At 36.7% G+C, this 25191-nt stretch overlaps 1 protein-coding gene across 1 annotated transcript in view; it reads left to right on the top strand.

The window, feature by feature from the left end:
* Nucleotides 1-24275, top strand: part of LOC107601176 (RAS guanyl-releasing protein 2) — a 31362-nt gene extending 7087 nt beyond the window's left edge. Inside the window, exons 2-17 of the mRNA XM_016293244.1 lie at nt 8809-8964; nt 9682-9784; nt 10132-10185; nt 10268-10399; nt 12379-12529; nt 13647-13820; nt 17940-18056; nt 18143-18424; nt 19384-19464; nt 19682-19804; nt 20360-20475; nt 20908-21049; nt 21458-21494; nt 22839-22997; nt 23082-23144; nt 24065-24275. Coding sequence (XP_016148730.1) covers nt 8895-8964; nt 9682-9784; nt 10132-10185; nt 10268-10399; nt 12379-12529; nt 13647-13820; nt 17940-18056; nt 18143-18424; nt 19384-19464; nt 19682-19804; nt 20360-20475; nt 20908-21049; nt 21458-21494; nt 22839-22997; nt 23082-23140 — 1800 coding nt within the window. The 5' untranslated portion in view covers nt 8809-8894 and the 3' untranslated portion in view covers nt 23141-23144; nt 24065-24275. The remainder of the gene's footprint in view (nt 1-8808; nt 8965-9681; nt 9785-10131; nt 10186-10267; nt 10400-12378; nt 12530-13646; nt 13821-17939; nt 18057-18142; nt 18425-19383; nt 19465-19681; nt 19805-20359; nt 20476-20907; nt 21050-21457; nt 21495-22838; nt 22998-23081; nt 23145-24064) is intronic.
* Nucleotides 24276-25191: the final 916 nt, after the last annotated feature.

Below are 25191 nucleotides of genomic sequence, written 5' to 3'. Positions count from 1 at the left end.
AGTGATGCATCATATTCTTTTATTACCATTTCAGAAAAATGGTTTGTTGCCCAAAATAAGCTACAAAGTTGGCAATGGTGCATATTAAAATTATAGCTATGCTGGATTAGTTTGAGATAAATGTACACACGTGAGTAGAGGAAGATATGTTTTGTGGTGAAACGAAAAAGTCATGTGGTGCAACCAACATGCAGGAAAATATAGCAGCTATCATGAGGCCAAGCATAGAAATAGCCATATCTGAACCTCAGGAAATACAAAATGATATACATTGCTTAACCGCAGAATGAGTGAGCCCAAGTAGGGTCTGTTTTTTAGAACCTGTTTTTTTTTTTTTTTATCAGTAGGTTGGATCAAAGTATTGCAGACCACTACAGTTAGGTTGATGAACAACAGTACTTTGTGTTTTTGTGCTTTTATTATTATTATTTAATGCAGATGGATAGTTCAGTATAATTGCATTACTTACTAATGCAACACAGCTAACCTGCTGGTTTTATTCTGAGTAAGAGATGACAAACAGAAACTGGACCAATCAGCTGTGAGCAAAGACATCGCTGATGTAATACAATTATTACCCTTGTATGTCTTGCTCTGGAAAGAATTGTAGATATTGCTTTGCAAGTTACATAATTGTATGCAGTTGCTGATGCTGAGAACATCAGCAAAAATACTGTTTTGGAGTCAAGAATTTGTTGTCTAACACAGATGCCATTCCTCTAAATAGCATATTGTGTCTCTCACTTCTCATTCTCCCTGTGTCTTTATCCACTGCAGTAAGACCGTGCTCAAACACACAATAATGAGAGTGAGATTAATAGTTCAGTGACCGATAATATTACACGCTCAAGTGTGTCTGAAATAAAAGCTTCTGTGTGAATGAATGTTATTTCCTCCTCTAATGAGTGCTGTGCGTCTGATTAGATCTGTACTTTACAGAGTCATAAGAGAGAGATAGAGGATGAAATAAACACTGATGATATGTATTTCATAGCTGAAGTTACTTTCTCTCTAGAATGAAGGCAGACTTGGGTTAGAAATATCATTTAAGCCCTGAGCTGTCAGGACACGCACTCTGCAGGAGAGACTGAAATATTCAAAACACCTCTGCCATAAAACACTGGACAAACACACACACACACACACACACTTCGATTAAACCCCTGTGAGGATCGGATCAATAGTTCTGGGGTTCTGTCACCAAGCAACAGAAGCTTCAGAAAACAGCTGCTTACGGACGACAATTGCACACACACACACACACACATATACACACGCAGGGCTCATGTTGAGTGTTTAAATTGTATCAGAGACAAACTCAGAAAAGCTCAGAAGCTGTTTTATTCAGAACTTTCTAAACTGATGCGTTTCTTTCAAAAAAGGTGTTAGAGATTCCAGGTTATGTTCAGCTATTCCGCTATTGATCACCACAATCCAGAGCTGTATTGTGACAGTTTGCGTGCCTTTATGAAAAATACTATATAGGAAAAATGACATTTAATTAATTAGCATGTGAGCGATTGTCACGCCTTTGCACTGCCCCTGTGTTCCTGCCTTGTGTTTTGCTCCCCATGTGCTCCCCATGACCCAGTTTCTCCCGTGTTTGATTGTGTTCATCGATTTCAGGTGTTTCTCGTTAATTCCCTCATTTGGTTCCAGTTATTTAAGCCAGTGTTTTCCTGTGTCCAGTTTTCGGTGTTAAACGCCAATTCCCCGTGCTATGTGTGTTTTCCTTCCTTGTGGTTCAATAAAGTCTGTTCATCGTGATACTCTTTGTTTGTAAATAAAATAAAAAGCACCCCTCATCACGTCTAAGTGAGGATATTTAACTTTGTAATGAATGAATTAATTCATTTATCAATCTATTTGTTTATGTATTTATTGTTTGTAATAAATAAATCGTTTATTGTCGCTCATGAAAATGTTCATTTGTATTTTTTGACAAATAATATTGTGAAGAAAATGAAAACTCCTTTAAATGTGGTTTTAAATCAAATATGCCAAAATCTTAGAAATGTAATCTTTTTATTCATGATGGTTTTATACGCTTTTGATGAACTTTTATACCATTTTCAGAAAAAGTACAAATGTAATGACTCTAAAAATCTCATGTGCTGTAAAAAGCAACATGCTAATAATAATAATAATTATTATTATAATTAAAAATGTTATATATCATTCTAGGTGCAAAGTATTTTTACAGATATAATTTGTATTATATGTGTTATTTTTGGAATTAGTTACGTTTTTGGGTAGTCATTCCACATAACATTTTATAATTGTAAAAAGTACAGGTTAAAACCCTACTTGGGCTCACTCACTCATTACGTTTTGTGGGTAAGCGTTTGTATATCAGATGGATGTATATCATTTTCATTTTGTATTTCCTGAGGTTCGAGTGCGGCCATTTCTCTGTTTGGCCACATAAAAGCTGCTATATTTTTCTACATGTCGGTTGCACCACGTGACTTTTTTGTTGCACCACATAACAGTATTTACTTCTCTGTATGCGTGTAGACTCATCTCAAACTAACCTGGCAGAGCAATAATTTTAATCTACACCATGGTCCACTTTGTAGCTTATTCTGGACAAGAACACATTTTTGTTTTAATGTTATAGCCTAAATTTAAAATGGCTAGAACAGAATATGGTGCATCATTCTCAATCAGTAACCAATGCAATCTCAATGGTTTACAATAAACAACCAATGAGAGCTAAATTAACTAGTTTATGAAGTCAAGTGTTTTTCGTTATTTGCTTTGGTAACTTGACACAACATTCTCATGTAACTATTTTACGGAAAATCTGCTTACGTCCCATTGATGGTTATGTTTAGGGATGGATCTTCACTCTTATGTTTTTTTCTAACTCATACCTTTTTTGTACATATCCTACGAAGTCACCACCTCGTAAAATTAAGTTTTCTCATGATACGACTTGTTCAAACCTCAAGATTATTGCAACATTTAATGAGAACGTACTTTAATCACCACAACACAACAGTATGATCTTCTTTCAATGTAGTGTAGCTTAAAAATAAGTTAATTCGGTAACACTTCAGGGAACAATTCTCTCTATTATCTAGTTGCTTATAAGCATGTTATTACTAACATACTGGCTGTTTATTCATACTTATAAAGCACTTATTCTGCATGACCATATTCTACAAGCCTAATCATACCCAATACCTAAACTTAACAACTATCTTACTTAACTATTAATAAGCAGCAAATTTGCAATTTATTGAGGCAAAAGTCATAGTTAATGGTTTATTAATAGCAAGAATTAGACCTTAAAATAAAGTGTGACCGTTAATTCGGTATCAAACAAAGCAAGTAAAACATCCTTGTTGCTGAATTACAGACACAGAAATACAGGCTACAGTTGTCACATTAGAAAATACTCTTATATTAACTCTCTTACATAACTGACAAAATCCATAATGTTTATATATGCATCTATAACTAAAGCCGATTTTTTCAGCTCAAGGGTGAGTTACATTTGAAAGATGAAGGACAGACTGTGGTTTGGTGCTTGTGTAACGGTTTCTGTTTTAGGATGTGAAAACTACATAATTGGCAAAATCCATAATGTTTGTGACTTGTGTCAGATCAAGGTTACAGTAATTTGGCAGTCTCATGTTGACCTTTGCCATTAAAAAACAAAAAAACTAAAATTAGCCTGTGTCTTGTCTGTTGGGTCACGTGATTGATTTAAGGCCTGCTGGTTAACGATTAGTCAATTAACAATAGCCTGTGAAGAATTTGCCCAAATTTGCATCCCTAGCTCACACAGAACAGAAGTCAAAGGGAGATTTTTGCAGGGTTTCTCAGGATTTGTAGACAGCAGGCTGACTGTGGCTCGCGATTCAGGCCTTGTGTCAGAACTGCTGTTAGTTTGAGTCTGAGAGAGTCTCACTGCGGCTCTTCTATTAAATCTATTATTCTCTTCTCTCTCTCTATGAGGGCTGTAATTGAAAGTGTCCGCCCACCTCTCTGCAGCTACACACACACACACACACACACACACACACACACACACACACACACACACACACACATTCCCCCATACAATGAGATCCTATATATAAAACATGCTTCATGTAGCTTAATGGAGGCTTGTGTGTGTGTGTGTGTGTGTGTGGCCATGCATCATTTCCCAAGATGCCTTATTTAAGGACCCACCACTGTCTGCAGGATTTTCTTTATATTTTTGGTGGTTTCTGCCAAATATAGAACTGAGCCTAAATTATTAGCTAGTCAGAGGACAGCGAGATGGCTGGTTGGGTGTCACATTTTATGTTTCTCTCTATAAACTGTATTGTTCTGTGCATTTCGTTCATGTGGAATTCTTTGTAGTGGAATATAATTAGTGTTTCCATATGGAGAGGTTGATCACAATGGGATCAGAGTGTGTTGCCATGGTTTCCTGTTGGCCACCTTGCTAAGACTGCATGAGCATGTGTGTGTGTGTGTGTGTGTGTGTGTGTTCTGTCAATACAGGAAAGCACAGTGAGTGATAAGTGTGTGTGTTGTGTGAAAGATAGACTGTGGTTTGGTGCTTGTGTGATCATTCTGTTTTAGGATGTGATAACTTGAGGTTTTCTGTTTGTGAAGAGGTCAGTTGCTTGGCAGTCTCTCATGATATTTCTGTGCATGTGTGTTACGTTAAATGAGTTTATCAGTTGGGACATTTGCTACGTCTGTCATTCAGTCATTACGGTCTCAGAATGTAGAGTCATGATGCCGTCTTCAGCGGGTGGTTTGGTCAAAGACCAAACAGCAGATCCTTTTACAAATAACACACTGTTCTGCAGCTCTTTTTATTTCATACTGAGGAAAATATGAATAAAATATTTTATACCAATTAAGTTGCACCAGATATTCTATAAAACCTGCTGTTAGAGTTGCTCTAACACCAAAAATGGCTTTCTGAGGCATAAAACGTTAAATTGTGAAATAAGCTCTTGCGAGTTAGAGAATTATAAGTACACTTTAGCATACTTTTTAAAACAGTAGCCTACTCATTATACTTGAAAAGAATATACTTAATTCAAACTGAATGTTATGTTTTTGGACACTTAATTGCATGTTAATGGCAATTAAATTGATTCAATTAGCTGAACTTTAGAGTGCTTTTTAATCCACTTCAGTAGGACTTAAGTACATCTTTATATGTAATTTCATAATTCTGTTGTCTTTGAAATATGGTTAAAGTACTGCTGAATGTACTGTACTAGGGATGCACGATATATCGGCCACCATATCGGTATCGGCCCATATCGGCTCATTTTTTCTGTTATCGGTATCGGCCTGATAAGAAAATTTGGCCGATATCTTAAAGCCGATAAATAATGCATTATTTCCTTCAGAGACACTTCAGATGCGCGCTGTTCGTTTGCAGCCTTTTGTGCAATTGTACGTTGTAATATTGTGTTTATTTGATGTATATCTGATTTATCTCATATAGAATGCGTTTGGTTAAGTTAAAAGAGCGCTTCAGTTTACCGGTGATCATCTTTAGCTCAGCACACGCAGCTAAAACAGCAGTGCACAACATTAATAACTATGATTGGGAATGTTGTGTATATAACATTCTAATGAGAACATTATTATAATAAAACGTTGTGAATTCTTTGGGTTTAGTTGCAGTGTTTCAGCGCATTGTTATGGGAAGAGAGCAAATTACCTTATTAATTAAAGCTGCAATTTAAGCACCAATCAGAACAGAGCGGTTCAGTCATAACATTCATTTGTAGGCCAATCTGGACGGCTAATTCACCCTCAGGAAATTGCAAATATTTTTTTAGAGTGGCAGTTGGTGATTTATTAAAGGGATCATTCACCACAAAATGAAAATTCTGTCATCATTTATTCCAAACCTGTACGAGTTTCTTTCTTCTGTCAAACGTAAAGATAATTTGAAAAGTGTTGGTAACCAAACAGTTGCTGATCTCCATTGCCATATTATGGAAAATTAATTCATACAGATTTGGAACAACATGGGGGTGAGTAAATGACAACATGTTCATTTTTGGGTGAACTGTCCCTTTAAATTCTCTGGTTAATATTACTTGAAGAGATTTTCATGTTTTGTTCTGCAAAATAAACTATACAGCCATACTTCAAATATGAACATTGAAGCTGATGTGTTTTTTGTTTTAAAACAGTTGCTATATCAGGACTATAATGGCGGTTTGATATGTCTATTAAGTAAAATTCATGTCTTTTTAAAATTAATGTTTGAGGTATGACTGAAAAATTCAGCACGCTAAAGTTTCCAATTCTAACCACAGACCTTGTCACATAACATAAAAAATAACATAGCAAACCCATGGAACCAAAAAACAATGTCAAAGGAATTGTTCATCAAAAATGAAAATTTGCTGAAAATGTACTCATTTTCAGCTGAAAGTCAGGAAAGGAAAATAAGAAAGTTTCTTCGTCGGTGGCCGTGCCTTTGTAGACGGCGTTGAGATTTCTCCACCCACTTAAACTACGAGGGATGCCCTACCATAATTAAGGTGACTGGAACTGGAAGAAAATAAATGTTTACAGCCTCTTTCAGTGCAAAGGTACTCTCCTTCTTACTTTATTTAAAGACTTGAATGAGACTCCAGTTAAAATGTTTTGATTTATAAATTTATAAAGAAGGCAATAATACAATTTTTTCTTCTTCTTTGCATTCAAAAGGGAGGTACTCTTCTCCTTATTCTGCTTAAAGACTTGAATGTGACTGAAACTCCAGTCCAAATGTTTTGATTTGTAAATTTATAAAAGGCAATAATACAATTGTATTTTTCTTTGCATTCAAAAGGGATTGCAGTTCACATCCTCTCATCCACACACTTGTTGCAATCGTTTAAGATTTGCTATCATTTTTTTTATAGGAATTTTCTGGGTTAAGCTCTGTGTTTTCTATAGGTTTTTGTTTTATGTCTTTATCTATTGTTTCTCTTAATTACGTAACATTGTTAAGAGGAAAGCCATTTTTTTGTACTTGAAGCGCTTTAATGCAGATTTTTGTTTCCTACAAGAGTGCCATTCTGATATTCAAGATGTACATTTTTTAGGGATGCACGATATATCGGCCACCAGATCGGTATCGGCCCATATCTGCTCATTTTTTCTGTTATCGGTATCGGCCTGATAAGAAAATTTGGCCGATATCTTAAAGCCGATAAATAATGCATTATTTCCTTCAGAGACACTTCAGATGCGCGCTGTTCGTTTGCAGCCTTTTGTGCAATTGTACGTTGTAATATTGTGTTTATTTGATGTATATCTGATTTATCTCATATAGAATGCGTTTGGTTAAGTTAAAAGAGCGCTTCAGTTTACCGGTGATCGTCTTTAGCTCAGCGCACGCAGCTCAAACAGCAGTGCACAACATTAATAACTATGATTGGGAATGTTGTGTATATAACATTCTAATGAGAACATTATTATAATAAAACGTTGTGAATTCTTTGGGTTTAGTTGCCGTGTTTCAGCGCGTTGTTATGGGAAGAGCGCATCCACAACAGGATCACACATTCTGACTATAGCATGCAATAACTGCGTCATTTGTCATTTCATATATAAGTTGTAATATTATGTTTATGTTGTATTAATATTAATCTCAGGATGCATTTCCTTGAGTTAAATAAGCTGCCAGCAAAACGCTTCAGTTTACCGTGTTCATTCAGCTCTTCAGCTTCAGCTTGAGCTGCAGCTCAATGGCTGCTATTTAAAACAGTGGTATTAATTTGTTACTTTTTCAAAATCATTGATATATTATTAATAACAACAACCACTTGTATTTTTCTCTTATTATTTTCATCAACAATATGGTTTAGTAATTAAAATCATTTAATTATTGTCCGTGCAGAGGCTATTCTGTTTTATTGATCTGTGGCGCATTCATTTTGATTCTTTACATGTGTAATGATGTCCAGTGACTTGTTTGCATTATTTATGCATTATTTTATTTATTTGTAAGACTTTTTTATGACTAAATTTGGTAATGGGAGAGTAAAAATATTTTTAAAACGTACACCGTTCAAACTAGGCTGCTTATGTTGAAGTGTTTGGGATGTGGCTTTTAATGATGAGACCTTTTTTGTAATCAGGCTCTCAAAAAGTATATAACAATTTGGATATAGATTTATCGGCCAACATATCGGTTATCGGCTTTCAAAAATAAAGAATAATCGGTTATCGGTATCGGCCAAAATTTTCATATCGGTGCATCCCTATACTGTACTGAAAAGCAATCGTGGTAAACTAAAATGTACTTTAATGTAATTTCTTTTGAAACTTGTATGTTGTGTTTAAATATAGGGCTTAATTGTAATTACACACTTGTAATGATCAGTTTGTGTCATTTTACACAAAAGTGCACTTTTTAAAAATCTACATAAGTTTAAAAAGAGAGTACTTTTTAATTTATATGTTTCTTAAGTGCACTTAAGTGACCTTTTTATTTATTTAGTATTATTTTAATATTTAATATTAATATTATCTGGAAGTACCGTTTTTTTTAAATATATGAAATTTAAATATGAAGCACACTATAAAATGCACTTTTTAAAAGTCTACTAAAGTGTGTTAAGAAACAGTCATGCAAGTACAAGTGCTCTATTTAAGTACACTTAAGTGGCCTTTTATTTCATTAATATTATATTAACGGCATACATTTTTTAAAAATAAACTTTTTTAAGTTTTGAAGTACACTACAAGTGCACATTCAATACAATTAAGCGCACTTCATTTTCACAAGAATGTTTAGCGTGTTCTTCTCCTTACAGTAACAATCTCTATTGACAGACAAAAGAGAAGAGGAAGATCACTGGAGGAGAAGAGAAAGACAGAAGGCTGTTAGAAAGTGAAGATAGAGGAAGAAAAAGAGAGCTATGATGGATCCGTTGCCTATGGATTCAGGAACAGTGGACGAGCTGATGGACTTCTGCATACAATCCTTTGGTGAGTCTATAAAGAAACAGTCTTATAGAGTACAGTTTGGCTGGAACATTTAGTCTGATGAATTAGAGCAGTTGAGAAGCAGAAGTTTCTGCTGCGCATCTACAAAAATGGTGAATCAGCAAACAATAAGCATGCTTTTTATGAACAAAGCTTAGCTGGTAAAGCTGGTCAAGGAAGTTGACAAAGGAAGTCACCACAAAAGGCAAGGCAAGTTTATTTGTATAGCACATTTCATACACAATCATAATTCAACGTGCTTTATATAAAAGGAATTAACATAATCATAAAAAATAATCACAACAACAAAAGCAAGGAATTAAATTTTTTTAATGATTTCAAAATGGATTTAAAACTAATTAAAGGTTAAGAATAGAAAATGATGATATATAAAATACAGTGCCACACCAAAATGTGTAGGTTTATTTGATAACACTTTAGATTAGGGGAAAATATTCACTATTAGCTAGTTGCTCATTAGCATGCATATTACTAGCATATTAGTTGTTTATTAATACTTATAAAGCACTTATTAATGCCTTATTCTGCATGGCCATAATAACCCTACCCAATACCTAAACATACTACAAAACAACTACCTACTTACTATCAATAAGCAGCAAATAAAATAAAAAAAAAGTTAATAGTGAATATGTGTTCTCGAATCTTAAGAGTTATTGTTTATTCGTCATTAATGGTCTGTGATGTTTGTGTTTTCAGACAGTGAAGGCACAATTAAAGATACCTTATTTGTGAAAATATTTCTGATGATGCATCCTTGGTACATATCTTCCACCGATCTATCCAAGAAACTGCTGCTACAGTATCCTTTATCTACAACACCTTCCGGTTGTATTTTTTATACAATCAATATATTTCAACTTCATTAGATGGTTACAACCCATGTTAGATTGACTGGAGCTAACATAAAAAGTGCTGTAAAACCTGATATCCTTTGGGTCAACCAAAGTACTAGTGTTTTCATTCTTGTTAAAGTTAATTATGTAAAGCTAAATGAAAGAATATTTGATGCAAATCTATGAAATCTGGACTATGCATTGATAACTTAAAAGTCATTTTTTCCCCATATTTTCTTTTTGGGTTACATGTTCTGTTGTAAGGTGTGCTGGTGTTTAAAATTTAAACTTTACAACCTTAACAAATATACAGGTCACAGGCAGGCAGCACTGAAGATATCAGAGCCAAAATATGCCACCTCGTCAAGTAAGACATCATTTAAACTCTCCATTGTATGTCTTATCTTCTCTTTTTCATTGTATTTTCTCTCTGCTCTTTTTGTATGTAGGTACTGGATTTCCGAATTTCCAGTAGAGTTTGATCTGAATCCTGCTTTGGCTGACCAGATAAAAGACCTGAGAGAGAACCTGAACACTGGCGGCAATGAAACACAGAGTCAACTGATTGATGTAGAGAGTGTGTAAGTTTACAGACACACACCCACACACTTATTGTCATCTTCCCACTCTGAAAAGGTTAAGCGGTTCACCAAAAAATGAAAGTTCTGTCATTTATGGCTTGTTCACACCGGGATGAATATCGCGCGCGATTATCGCCAACGTTTAAAGCCTCGGGACTAAACAAAGGGCGCCAATGTGAGTGTGCACACCGACGCGCAAAACACGAGGCGTAAAAGCGTAATTTTTTTAGAAACTGGCCGGCCAATGAGATTGACGCTTTTGTTCACGTGCCTGGAGCTGCTGAAGTTACAGTAAAACACGACTTGGTGGCGCTCAAGCACAAAACGGTCTTGCCGAGCACACATTCAATACGTTTACATGGACAACAATACTCCGATTTTAATACGATTAAGACAATACTCTGATTAAGAATCTACCATGTAAACAGAGATTTTTGATTACCTTAATCCGGCTAAAGTCATAATCGAAGTAAACACTAATCGAATTAAGACATGTGGAGTATTCCTATTTTAGCCGCATTATTGAAGTGCAGTAAAGACATGTAAACACCTTAATCACATTATTACCATCGTGTAGGACTTTTCGCCGCATTTTGCGACTTCAACAACGCCGTAGTCTGTTTGCATGTATGGCATGACAAATAATTAACTGCACTTGAAACACCCAAAACTGTATATGGCATCATCACGAAGACGAACTCTATGTTTATACGTGAAACTCTGGAGGGGACGTCGGATGGTGTCGCGTGGTGACGTAATGGCGTGTGCCGTTAATCGATCGATGTACTATAACATGTAAAACGGGAACATGAAAGGAATATTCTAAAAGTAAACATCTTAATTGTAATATTGGCTTATTCAGAATAAGGTAAATAACTAGATTACTGATGTCCATGTAAATGTAGTCACAGATACCTAACGATGAAGAGGAAGTAAGTAGACCAAGTTGCATCGAGGCAAGATGAATGTAGAGCTGCTGGTCTCTTTGGTGTCTGAACACAAAGGGCTTTATGACAAACGTGACAGCGACTACAAAAATCTCGATAAGAGGGAGTTGTTATGGAGAAGAATTGCAGATCAAATAGGATTCGATGTGTACCGGGGTATTTCTGTTTTTCATTAAGCGCCATCTTATGTCAGGGAGTGAATTTGCACGTTCACTCAGCTCATCGCCTGCGAAAAACGCTTGGGTATGAACACAAAAGATGCGTCGAAAAACGTTGGCGATAAGCGCGCACGATAATCGTCCCGGTGTGTACGAGGCTTAAGGTTAATCTTAATGTTAGATGCTAATGCCGGCTCCTGCTCCTGTAGCACCACACGCAGCGAAAATCGCTTGGGTATGAACACAAAAGACACGTCGAAAAACGTTGGCGATAAGCACGCGCGATAATCGTCCCGGTGTGCACGAGACTTTATTCGCACTGCTGTTCAAAACATGTATATTTTTTATTGGCATCTATGGTTCCACGAAGAACCTTTAACATCCATGGAACCTTTCCATTGTACAAAAGTTTCTTTATATCAGATGGTCATTAAAATATTCTTCACACTAAGAAAAAACGGTTCTTTTAAGAACTGTTCACTGAAAGGTTCTTTGGAGAAACCAAAATGGTTCTTCTATGTGAAACCCCCTTTTGGAACCTTTGTTTGTTTAAGGGTGTATAAAGAACCATTTTGTGAAATGAAAAGATTCCATGAATGTTAAAGACTCTTCTTGGAACCATGTATGCCAAAAGTACCTTTATTTTTTAAGAACGTAGCTCTCAAATCTTATTTACACTCAAAAATCAAAACCACGAGTTGAACAAAAAGTTCAGATAAAATGTTATGATTTATATGAGTAGTTGATGATTTATTTATTTTTTTCATGTCATGAGAAACGTCCTTATGCAGCACTGTCAGATTTCAGCATGTTAGACAACTGTCAAGAATAACAACATTAGTCCTATCTGAAATAGCATATTTTTCCACTGCAGGCCCTCGTATAAATGGAAACGACAGGTTACCCAAAGAGTTCCATCGATGTCAAAAAGGAGAAAAATGTCTCTTTTGTTTGATCACCTGGACCCCTGTGAGCTTGCTGAACATCTGACCTATCTGGAGTACAAATCCTTCTGCAAGATAATGGTACGTTTGCGGATACAGGTTTTGCTATCATTGTTGGGATGAAAGTGCTCTAATTGCATTCAGAAGAGATAGAAATAGACCAAATAATGTCCTAATTAAAATCTAAAAGTGCTGAAAGTCTCTCATGTCTGCGTGGAGTGTTCAGCTGATGCATTTATTTTTATCTTATATTAAGAACCTGATGAGAATGAGTCACCACATAGATATCCATACAATCTTGGATATGCAGTTGAGTGCGTGTGTTTCCATTTAACCCTCTGGGTGTTGTTTGGTCATTTTTTATATATTTTATAATTTTTTACTTCATCAGAATGGTATGAAACATGGACATGATTTGAAAAGGTTAAATGGCGCTGAAAAAAATGGTTACACTTGTTTTGTTCGCATTGGAGATGAATGGGAAGCTAATTTCATCTAGTGCAAGCGTTTGGTACTGCGCCCAAACAAAATCTTACTGAAAACTCATTTTTTGAGATATCAACCTCAAATTTGGAACATAACTTGTTTAGATTTAGAGCTTTGATTTTGTTGAGTAAAACGTCTTTTGGAAAATATGTATTTCATATAAAAGTTTAAAATATTATTTTTGTGTTACTTAAACTTCTAAAACTTTTTTTTGTTTTGCTTTTTAAACTTTTTTCACTTCAGCAATAAACCAAATGTCTTCATTAAAAAGAAAACAAATTTAAGTCTGTGCTCCAAAGCATTCTCAAAACGTGGTTAACAGGTAATAAATATATCATAATAACTATTCCATAAATATAATAAAATTCCCTAAAATACAAAATATGAAATACAATCATCAAACTAAAATATAGTACATTAATTTTATTGAATTTATTTTGAAAATCTTCTAATTTTTAACCGCCATGTGAATAACGCCAGAGGATTTAAAAAAAATGAAGAGAGCATTCAGAAATTTCTTAATGGGAACTTAATGTGATTTAGGGCTTTGATTTTGATTTTGTTGAGTAAAACATCTTTTGGAAAATATACATTTCATATAAAATTGAATGCTAGCAAATTGTTCTTACAACATATTTTTGTTGTGATATCTGTGATTATGAAGCTATTCCTCTCTTGTGATCGGTGACCATCTGTTTAATGTGTGTTTCAGTTTCAGGATTACCACAGCTTTGTGATGCATGGCTGTACGGTAGATAACCCCATCCTGGAGAGGTTTATTACGCTCTTTAACAGCGTCTCGCAGTGGATTCAGCTGATGGTTCTGAGTAAACCCACCGCACCGCAGAGAGCTGCTGTGATCGCACACTTCTTACAGGTTGCACAGGTCAGGAACTCTAACTTGGCCCTACTTTACATCAGGCGTCTATGTATGTCTATCAAAAAAAATAGTTTGGTTCATTTGTACTTTATGGTATTGCAAAACACTTTTGCCACAATTGAGGTGGGCTACAGGTAAGGTTAGGGACAGGTTTCATGGTATGAGTAGGTTTAACGATGGGTTAAAGTGTAAGGTCAACAGTGTAATTATAAAAGTAATTACAGAAATTAATTGCAGATGTAGTTATATATGTGACTACATGCAAGTGTTCTTACAGTTTGTTTTCAACTGCTTACACATAGTTTCTAATTGCCTCTTTTTTTTCAAAACTTTACACACAAATCCAAGAATTGCACACACAAAATGCAAAATGCCTCACGTCTCTTGCAAAATGAAGCACTGCATTCAAAATATCACAAACACATCTCAAAAGCAAACATTTGCAAACACCTTTGCCATAATATTAATTCCTGTTAGATTTTTGTGTTACACAGAGAATTGTGTGTTGTGTTTATTTTATGAAATTGAAAACTGAGTCAAAGGCCGAGAATCAGTGTACGCCCTAGTGAAAAATAAATATACTTAATTGTATTTAAAATATATTTATTTCATGATAAGTATACTATAAATAGATTGACATGTAACTGAAAATACACTCTAAATGTAGTTATTTCATGCTTTCATCAAGCACAAACTTAGTGCACTACAAATTAATTTGTAAAATACTATACATTTTACAAATGTATTTGGGGAAGAATGAAATATATATATATTCATATTTAAGAAAGTACACTGGCTAGGTTCTTAATTCTTAAATCTACAACATGTTTGAAACTTGTTAAAAGAGATTTTCACACATAGGCCTACATACCCATATAAACTGACTGGACGGAACCTTTGAAAAAGGCACTTCATAACCCCTAACATTCTGTGTATTGATATTTGTTTGTTCCTTCACCCCTTAAATGTGTCTTAAGTATTTTAATAAAGTGATTTTAACATCGGCCTAAATATAGGCTACAGTATGTTCAGTGAAGGGGGCTTGATAAGTCAGTCTCTCCTCACTTTATACTTTCATGAGCTCTGAAATTCACCAACAGTCGGTTTTGCTGTACTTTTGCTAAACATCTGAACTCTGAAGAGTGCACACTATATATATATATATAATTTGGGGGGGGACCTTTTGTACAATGACAGCTAGACCCATGTGACTTTTCTTCTCTTTGAATTTTTCAAAAGCACAGTGGGGCTCCATCACCCCCTGCTCTTGTTCCTCCTGATGATCTCTTGTTCTCTTCCTTCTTATGGGCCCCTGAGCTCTTCCTCTTCCAAAATATCACTTCGACTACCGCTTTATATCTTTCTGATCTTTCCCTTCTCTTTCACAAGGTTTCCTGCCCAATTCCTTTTCATATTGAGTTGTCTTTTACTTTAAAATACTATTTCAGTCTTTTTCCATTTGATTGATTGTGTTACAGCTGTTTCTTTGAAAATTATTTGTGAATTTTACTAGCAATTTCAGATTAAAAATTGTAAGTAAATCCTTTTTCATTGTAGGTGCTGTTTTGATAATCCATTTTAAGTTTTAGCCAGCAGCTCTAACTGTTGATACACAAAAGTTCCCTTTCAGTCGGTCATTCTCGACGTCACGTCGGAGGACCGACGAAATTGGGATCTCGCTTAGAGGGACCAATCTACTTCGAGTGTAAACTAAACGAGCCAATGCACATTGGCATGCGATTATTGCATCCAGCTGCTGCTGATCACAGCGTGAGTATAAGTAGGCAGCAGGTGCAGCGCATATTCAGCTTTTCGCTTCGGAGCCGAGCGGTTCTATCGTTCTGCTCCTGACCTTCTGCAGTAGTGATAAACTACAGTCAAGCACGCTCTTCGGTGGGCTCTCGTGCTGGTGGACGGCGCTTCAGCGGTGGTGGTTTTCCCGTGTCGAGTGGGTTGCACACAGCAGGCTGCACTACCCCTGTGTGTGTTGCAGACGGCCATCTCTCCTGTGCGCTTCAGCACATTAAAAGAGCAAATTCCAGACTAAAAGAGCTTCGCGGGTGGAATGTCTTTTTAAAGACGCGTCTTTTTAAAGATGTCATACCATCCATGCGTTTCTGGGTGCGGTCGTTACCTGGCGACGGGCGATGGTCACGGTCGCTGCCTCTCGTGCCTGGGCATGAAGCACGCTGAGGTGGCTTTCGTGGATGACTCATGCCCCCATTGCGGGGGCATGACCATCTCGGAGTTGCGGACCAGACTCCGTTACCTGCAAGGGGGTTCCCTCTGGCGGCAGCCGGGGGCGTCCTTTTTCTAGCAGTGGGCGGACTGGTCTTACGGTCACGGTGAGGAATTCCCCTCCGGGGATGCCCGAACCCGCCGGCACCGCGAAACCAGCGGAGCTTTCAGTAGAGCAGGCTGGACCCTCCCGGGGGGTACCACTTGTTTCTTCTGAGGCTCCCCCCGACGATCAGATGTCGATTGCAGCATCGGAGGGTAAGCCGGACTTTTCCGGGGATGAAGATCCGTCAAGCTGCCGGAGACGGACCCGGAAATGATGGCTATACTTTCCCGGGCCGCCGAGAGTGTCGGGCTCGAGTGGAATCTTCCACCGCGTCCCGAACTCTCAAGGTTGGACGATTGGTTTCTTGGGGTGGCGCGCGCTGGTTCTCAGGGCCCCACTCCAGTGCCTTTCTTCCCGGAGGTGCATGATGAGATCGCTGGGTCGTGGACGGCACCTTTCACTGCCAGAAACCGGCCCGGTGGCTCATCCTCCCTCACCACCCTTGATAGGGGTCCAACGCGGGGTACGCGGGAGTTCCGCAGGTGGAGCGGTCGGTTGTGATGCAATTGTGTACAAATGCCGCTACCACTTGGTGGGGCAAACCGCTGCTCCCCTCCCGGGCCTGCAGGCACTCGTCGGCCTTGATCGGCAGTTCCCTCCTTCAGGGAACGAGGGTTACATACGTAACCGAGACGTTCATTCACACAACAGAACTTTGAGATTATGCCAAAGTGCGTACAACTACAAAGTACAACTAAAACCCCATAATAAAGTTTGATAAATTTGCAGCTTTCAGAGCCTCTAAATAGCATGAGGGTGTTATTTGTGAACTATTTTTATTATTTTAATTCAACTTAAAGGGCACCTATTATGCAAAATTCACTTTTACATGTTGTTTGAACATAAATGTGTGTTGGCAGTGTGAACACAACCACCCAATAATCATAAAAATCCACCCGCTCTTTTTTTTAATCCCCATAAATCATAAGCAGCCGTTCGCAGAATCTGTAAAATATGATGTCACATTTTGCAAGCCCCACCCACGGCTGTTGACAGACACTGACATATTTGCAGAGACCCCGCCCTGAGTGAGCCACACACAATCTGCCATGTTTATCTTCACGCTAGAGCATTTAAAAGCAGCATTCAAATAAGAAATGTCTTCTTGTTAAAGTTACAGAAGTTATTGAATATTTTATTGTTTGGGTCAAATTAACAGTGTAGAGAGCAGTATAGATACTGTATATTACACTGCTGTCACTTAATACACAGATCTAATATAAACATGCAATTTCTTTCCCAGGCATAACCGACTGTGTTTTTGTAACTTATGTGTGTTTTTAACATAAACTTGTGTGGATTTGGCAATTTAAGCTCAATAAGACATGAAAGAGAACTCAATTTAGTACTCACATGCCATGTGACAGCCGCTTTCTCTGCGCGTACTTTGGATGTGTGCGCTCAGAAATGTTTAAACAAATATAATTTAAAACGCATGATTTCAGCGCGATAGACATGATAATCAAAACCAAACAGATGTTTTTTGGCAGAGTATATACTAGCTATAAAGGCACATCCCTATTCTAGAAACGGGGGCGAAATTTGCATTTAAAGAGACATGCACGAAAACAGCCTGTTTCTGCGTCCACTCAAAATAGGCATACTTCAAACTGATATAATAAATGATCTGTGGGGTATTTTGAGCTGAAACTTCACAGACACATTCTGGGGACGCATCCAGAAACTTATATTACGTCTTGTAAAAAGGGGCATAATAGGTGCCCTTTGAGATGTTGTCAACTTCATCCTCTCTTTCTTTCTCGCTAATTCACGCTCTATAGAAACTACTGCAGCTGCAGAATTTCAACACGCTGATGGCGGTGGTCGGGGGTCTCAATAACAGCTCCATCTCTAGGCTGAAGGAGACACAGGCACACATCAGCAATGAAACTAATAAGGTACATGCAACACCTGTCACCATACTCATATACATCAGACCCAACATGATTATTTCAGACAAGTGCCATCTGAATATCTCTTTCAGATCTTTAACAGTTTGCTGGACCTGCTGACGTCCTTTGGAAACTATAGTCAGTACCGGCGCCGATTCGCTGAATGCACTGGTTTCCGATTCCCAATCTTGGCTGTTAACCTCAAGGACTTGATAGCTGTTCATGTCGCTCTTGCGGACTGGACAGACCCACAGAAGACCCGCGTCAACTTGACTAAAACTCAGCAACTCTATGCCATCCTGCAGGAATTGGCTCTCGTGCAGAACAATCCTCCTAACATCGAGGCCAACACAGACTTGCTCAATCTACTTACAGTGAGTGCATGCATTTTATGTATAGTGTCTTAATGTGATTAGGACTAAACTGACTGATTGAATGGGTGTCTGTTTGTAAAAAACAATATTAGTGGCTAGTTTGAGAAAATATATTGATTTCCACCATAGAGTGCTGCAGTGAAAATATATTTTTGTAGGCCACCCTGTGTGTTAGCATCACTCAGGCTGCCTCAAGGATTTTCAGTTGCACTTTATTTTAAGGTATCATTGTCACAGTGTAATTATACATTTAAGCACTGAGTAATATTAATTGACTACATGTACTTACTATATGGTTATTTGGAAGATGTGTGGAAGACTGGACTTCAACTTGCATATTCCACATTCCTCAATCTGTTCCTGTCCACACACAACACGGAAAACAAGTTTTGAAAAGTCCTTATTATGGAATGTGTTACTTATTGTATTTTTTTTTCTCGGTAATGGCAGAGTTTTGCTGTTGTAAAGCCACAAATAGATACATTTCACCGTTGCCATAGCATTGCCATCGGAACAAAATATGCTTTAGTCCTCAGAACGTGAACAACTCTACACAGAATCTTCTGAATAATTACAAAAATTGCTGCACTGGGTTAACATACCATGATCTGATCGAAAGCTAACCATTTCAGAAACTACAGGGTTTTTTCATTTTTGATGAGTCTCTAAACTTTGCTTTCATAGCCCATTTGACTCTTACAGTTTTTTTATGGAAGCTTGATTCTGACACTGAATAAGAAATAAGAATGGTAACTGTGACTTTTTTTAGAATTGCATAATATAAACTCACAATTGTGAATTATAAAGTCAGAATTGTGAGATGTGAGATCTATCTATTTATCTATCTATCTATCTATCTATCTATCTATCTATCTATCTATCTATCTATCATCTATCATCTATCTATCTATCTATCTATCTATCTATCTATCTATCTATCTATCTATCCTTATGTATAGGTGTCACTGGATCAGTATCACACAGAAGAAGAGATTTATCAGCTCTCATTACAGAGGGAACCCAGAGCTGCAAAACCAGCGGTTAGTTTACCAGCCACTTAATTTTTGTATATTTATTAATTTTGGTTAATTTGATTAATTTATCAAATATTTATTCATGTCCGTCAATCAGAAATGTAGATGTTTGGTTATAAAGAAATGTAGAATTTACAGTAATTTACAGTAATAAGTAAACTCACAAGATTAGATTTAAATATATGTGAAATAATGTGACTTTATTTTTTGTTTGGTGGATCAGAACTCAACCTCTTCCTCCAGTCCAGCTCCTAAACAGCCATCAATGATTGACGAGTGGGCAGCGTCAGTCAAGCCTAAAGCTGATCCTGCTATCATCAGCAAACATATCGAGAAGATGGTGGATGTAAGAGAAAAAATAACATTCTTGTCTCACTTTTGTGTCAAACCCATTACATCACTTTTGAGTTGAGCCTTTACTAAACTCCGCCCGTCTTATTTACTGCTGCAAACTCAGTCAAACTCTGCTACATCTTGTAATTTGCTTGACAAAGAAATGTGTGATGGAAATTTCTAAATTATCCATCAAATTCAGTCTCTAAAAGGTAGATTTAGCTTAGTGGACATTTGCACAGGACGTGTTCTTGTATTCTTTCTATGATGTTTTGGCCGTAGCATTGTGTCTCACTGTTCTTTCAGCATCTCACGACCTGAGCACTGCTTTTTTAAGATGCTCAAGTTCTTCATCTTTGAAAAACACATCTTGAGACTCCAGGGTTCTATTTTTGAACCAGGCCAAGTCTAGTTTTTAGTTGCCGATGTAGGATTTGTCAGTAATGGGGCTTAGTGGAGGGTCAAATGTATGTATTTGTTTGCACTGACAGTAACTGCATATTATACTGTATAATTGAATTTCCAGGATGTATTGTTGGAGATACATTTTCATGTTTTCTTTTCACAGTCTGTGTTCAAGAATTTCGACTCAAACGGCGACGGCTTCATCTCACGTGAAGAGTTTGAGTGTATCAGGAATAACTTCCCTTATCTCAGCAAGTTTGGAGAACTCGATAAAAATCAGTAAGTGTATTGATGCCAAACGAGCAATGCTGTGGGCACAACACAATATAAATGTTTTCACCAAGAATCAAACAAACATAAAACCAAATTCAAACTACTGAAAGACTTTTGCTACTTTTCTAAACTATTGCTTATCAACAATAACACATTTAAAAAAATAGTTTATTTTTCCCAACAATACCATTTTGTTTAAAAACCAGATGCATGTTTGTTTGTTTGTTGTGTAACCGTTTACAAAGTAATCAAGTGTATGCTCAGATTTTAGAAGTCTACAACCCATCGGCAGATGTCATGAGTTACTGGGCCTCTTCCCTTGTGATGCTCATAATGCACCTCTTCCATGGGAGCTGATTTGTTATGAGGGTTTGCATTGTATAGATCTTACTGACTGTTTCTCTCTCATTTCACGTTCTGTCTTTCTCCATGTATCAGGGATGGAAAGATCAGCAGAGAGGAGATGATAGATTACTTCATGAAGGCCAGTTCTTTGCTCAACTGTAAGATGGGCTTCATACACACATTTATTGAGACCACATATGTGAAACCCACCTTCTGCGAACACTGCGCCGGCTTTGTAAGTCTCATGCAAGCATATAGCAATAGATTTTTTTTTTAAATTATTGCATCTTGTGTTGTCTGAGATGCACAGCTTTAGAAATTAGCTCTAGCCTGAACACATTGGCTTTGATCTGCTGGTTTATTTATAGCATAGTGTGGTGTGTAGCTTTGTATTATTTGTTGTACTGAGTGTATGTGGTGCTTTCACATCTACCTGTGTGTGTGTGTGTGTGTGTGTGTGTGTGTGTGTGTGGCCTCTAATGTTGTGTGTTTGTGATGTTTGTGCTCTCCCTTTCATCTATTGTTTACCTGCTGTGATTCTCTTTCTCTCTCTTGATCTTAGTCCCTCCCTCTTCTCTTTTCCACATCCTTTTTGCATCTGTCTTTTTTCCTCAAAAATAACTTCTTTTCTTCTTTGTTTAAGATATGGGGCTTTTATAAACAAGGATACAAATGCAAAGGTAAGAGAGAGCTGTGTGTGTGCGTGTTTGGTATGTTTGTAGTATATTACATATAGAAAACATAACATTTTGGTATATTATATTAAATCATAACGTTTTAGTAAAGAGTTCCAGAAGCTGTAAATACCTTTAGTGTGAAGGTGGACTGTATCAATATTGCATTGTCCTGTTGTGTAACACTTCCTCAAGATTTCATTTTGTGCTTTATTTTCTTACAATTTCCTCGGCACCAGAAGTCGCAGTGGCCTCTAAAGGTTAAATGCAGAAATGATCATGCATAGAGTTCATGGAGCTTTCAAGCTTTATTTTATTTATACCCGTATGCACGGGGAGTGGCTCAGGTATGCAAAATCCACTAGCCAAAATTCATTGGCGTTTTCTCTTAAAGTCTAGAGATGATTGCGGCTCCCAAGTAAATCCCCTAATGTCATCACGACATATATCGTAGTGACCGACAGATAGGGAACCGCTGCAATCAGATCAATGAATCAGTGAGCTGAACTCAAGAACCAAATCAGTCTGATTAGTGAATGAATCATTCAATCCAGTTATGTGAAGTGTATCAAAGTCAAAGTTTACTTATAAAGCACTTTTTTTGAAACAACATGTGTTTACCAAAGTGCTGTACAAGCATGAATAAGGCAATATGACAAATAGAATAATAAAGTTAAAAATATTATGAAATATTATAGAATAATGTAAAATAAAATAGCAGCTCTCACACAGTGTTAAACGCCATACTATAAAAGTAGGTTTTTAAGCTAGACTTAAAAACAGTAAGTGTTTGGGCCTTTCTAACACCTAAAGGCAAATTATTCCAAAGTCTACTGCAAACGCACGGTCACCCGTATGTAATTTCATAATTACTTCTATTGACTTTGAAATATGGTTGAAGTACTGCTGAACGTACTGACAAGCATTTATGATAAACTAAAATGCATTTGAATGTAATTTCTTTTCAAACTTGTATATCATGTATTTAAATATATTTGTAAATACACATTCGCAATGAAATTGCGATTACTTGAAATATATTAACTTGAAATATAACACCACAGCTAAAATTAGAATCAAGTGCTTTAGTATGTAAGTAAACACGGTAAAATAAAACATGACAAAAGATTATTAAAACATAATGATTTAAATGTGTACTTAAGTGTGAAACATCTTGAAAAGTGTCTCTTAAGTAAGTGGCCTTTTATTTAATTATTATGTATTCTGTTATCTTAAAATATACTTTGAAGTGCACTACAATTAAGCGCACTTCTTTTTCACAAGGGCTTGCTTACTGTCTTTTCGCCTTCGTCCACCGCCCTAAATACTAACGCTGCATCTCTCTCTCAGTCTGTGGTGTGAACTGTCATAAAGCATGTCATGGACGCCTGACGGTCGAATGCCGTAAAAGAACGAAGAGCATCAGTCATGAGACCCCACCGTCACTGCAGTCCAGATCCTACAGCTTACCTCTGCCCAGCAATGTCCCGTCAAACCTGCAGAACACAGGTACATTCTCACACACACATCGCATAGCTGAGCTGTGTTTACCAGACTGTCTCTGCCTATTTCTGCTTGTTCTTTGTTCTTCAGTCATCACAGAAGAGGATGTCGAGGCAGCTGAGCAGGGTGCATTTGACTGTCACCTCTAAACTGGTAAACTAACATTCTGCATCACTACATAAATACATTTCTCAGAAAAAAACAACTATTTTAAGGTAGAACAGTACACATTATATTTTATTGTTAGCTCAATATTATTAACTGCACTAGTAAAAACGTAATATATTTAAAATACATTTATTTCATACTTAGTATGGTTCAAATCTGTTAACATATTTACTGACAGATAACATTTATAGGCTACACTTTATTTCGATAGTCCACTTTAGACATTCTACTAACTATAAGTAACTTTGTAACTACATGTCAACTACATGTCAACTAATTCTCATTAATTTGCAACTACATGTCTACTAACTCTCAGAGTAGACTGTTAGGGTAGGTTTAGGGTTAGTAGAATAAGTTGACAAAGAAATAGTTAGAAGATATTAAGCAGACAGTCTACTAATACTCTACTAACTGCTAGTTGACATGTAGTTGCAAAATTACTTACTGTTAATAAAATGTCTAAAGTGGACTATCGAAATAAAGTGTTACCCATTTATAATTATAAAGCATAACAGATAAAAATTATAATTAAACTATACTTGTGCACAATGTGCATTTCTTAATATTAAGTCTCAAATGTGTTTTAATGTCACTTTTGATGAGGATTGTACGATCTTTGAATAATATCGGTCTTTAAATGCAAAATATTTAAAGTGTACCTGAAGTGTACTTGCAATAGTTCCACTTTAGCACAATCCGAATATACTAAGCGTATCTTTAATTGTACCCCAGCACTCCTTCTGCACAATTAAAGTGCAATAAGCACAAAATTAGTTGTTCCAATTTAGCAGACTTTAAGTATACCAGTTTAGTATTCTAAAAGTACAATTGCAGGGCATACATAAATATGAAAATATATTTGTAGTACTTAGCATGAAATAAATAAAATATTTATTTTTCACTAGGGTGTACAGATTTTTGTCTGACTTCACGAATGGTCAGCATGTTGTCTGCAAGGAGTCTTGTGTTGAGGCAAATTTCTTCCAGTCACACCTAGCACAACAATGTTGGAGGAAAAAAGATCTAGAGTTGGGTTGAACTGTGAGATCGCAGCCTGACACTCACGGTGAGACATGGACATGCTGCTATCTGCTGGACTGAAGCTGCAACTGATCAACCATCTCTTCCCTGCTGAAGCCATACATAAATATGAAAATATATTTGTAGTACTTAGCATGAAATAAATAAAATATTTATTTTTCACTAGGGTGTACAGATTTTTGTCTGACTTCACGAATGGTCAGCATGTTGTCTGCAAGGAGTCTTGTGTCGAGGCAAATTTCTTCCAGTCACACCTAGCACAACAATGTTGGAGGAAAAAAGATCTAGAGTTGGGTTGAACTGTGAGATCGCAGCCTGACACTCACGGTGAGACATGGACATGCTGCTATCTGCTGGACTGAAGCTGCAACTGATCAACCATCTCTTCCCTGCTGAAGCCTGAACGTACTCTCAAACACATCGCAAGATCTCAAGCATATTTGTAGGATTTATCATTATGGTGTACATTCTTCCCAGGTTGCTTGAAATACATTGTAATCTTACTTTTATAAATAGAAAATAGGAAAGAAAATAAAGAAAGAGAAGGAATTTTCAGTGACTCTGTTCTGAGGTACAGAAACATTTTTAAGATATTTTTGTGAATGCAACTAAATTGGAGCTTAATGTCACCAAAGCAGTTGTGGCTGAATTTCAGTGTAAACTCATGGCGGCATAGATCAGGTGTGTTTGCATCTGCAATATTATGCAATCAACTGTAATGTTTTTAAAACTTTGAATTTATTGAATCAAAATGGGGGGGGAAAATCCCAAACTTTTTTTTTCTCTCTCTTTTCAAATGAATGTATTTTGAGAGAGTTAACTGCAATAAAAGACGTAGTTGATATTCCAGCTATAACTGATGCATCTGTTTTGAATGCTGTAAAAAAACAAAAACAATGATCTGTATATAAAAGGAAGGATTATATAGAATTAAAAGGCCCTCCTTTCACACCACAAATATTATGCGTGAACAAGATTTTGAAATGAAACT

This window comes from Sinocyclocheilus grahami, unplaced genomic scaffold (genome assembly GCF_001515645.1).
Source record: "Sinocyclocheilus grahami isolate Dianchi unplaced genomic scaffold, SAMN03320097.WGS_v1.1 scaffold300.1, whole genome shotgun sequence".
In the NCBI taxonomy this organism is placed as follows: Eukaryota; Metazoa; Chordata; class Actinopteri; order Cypriniformes; family Cyprinidae; genus Sinocyclocheilus; species Sinocyclocheilus grahami.
The sequence above is the reverse complement of the archived record's forward strand: the minus strand, read 5'-3'. Positions and strand labels throughout refer to the sequence as shown.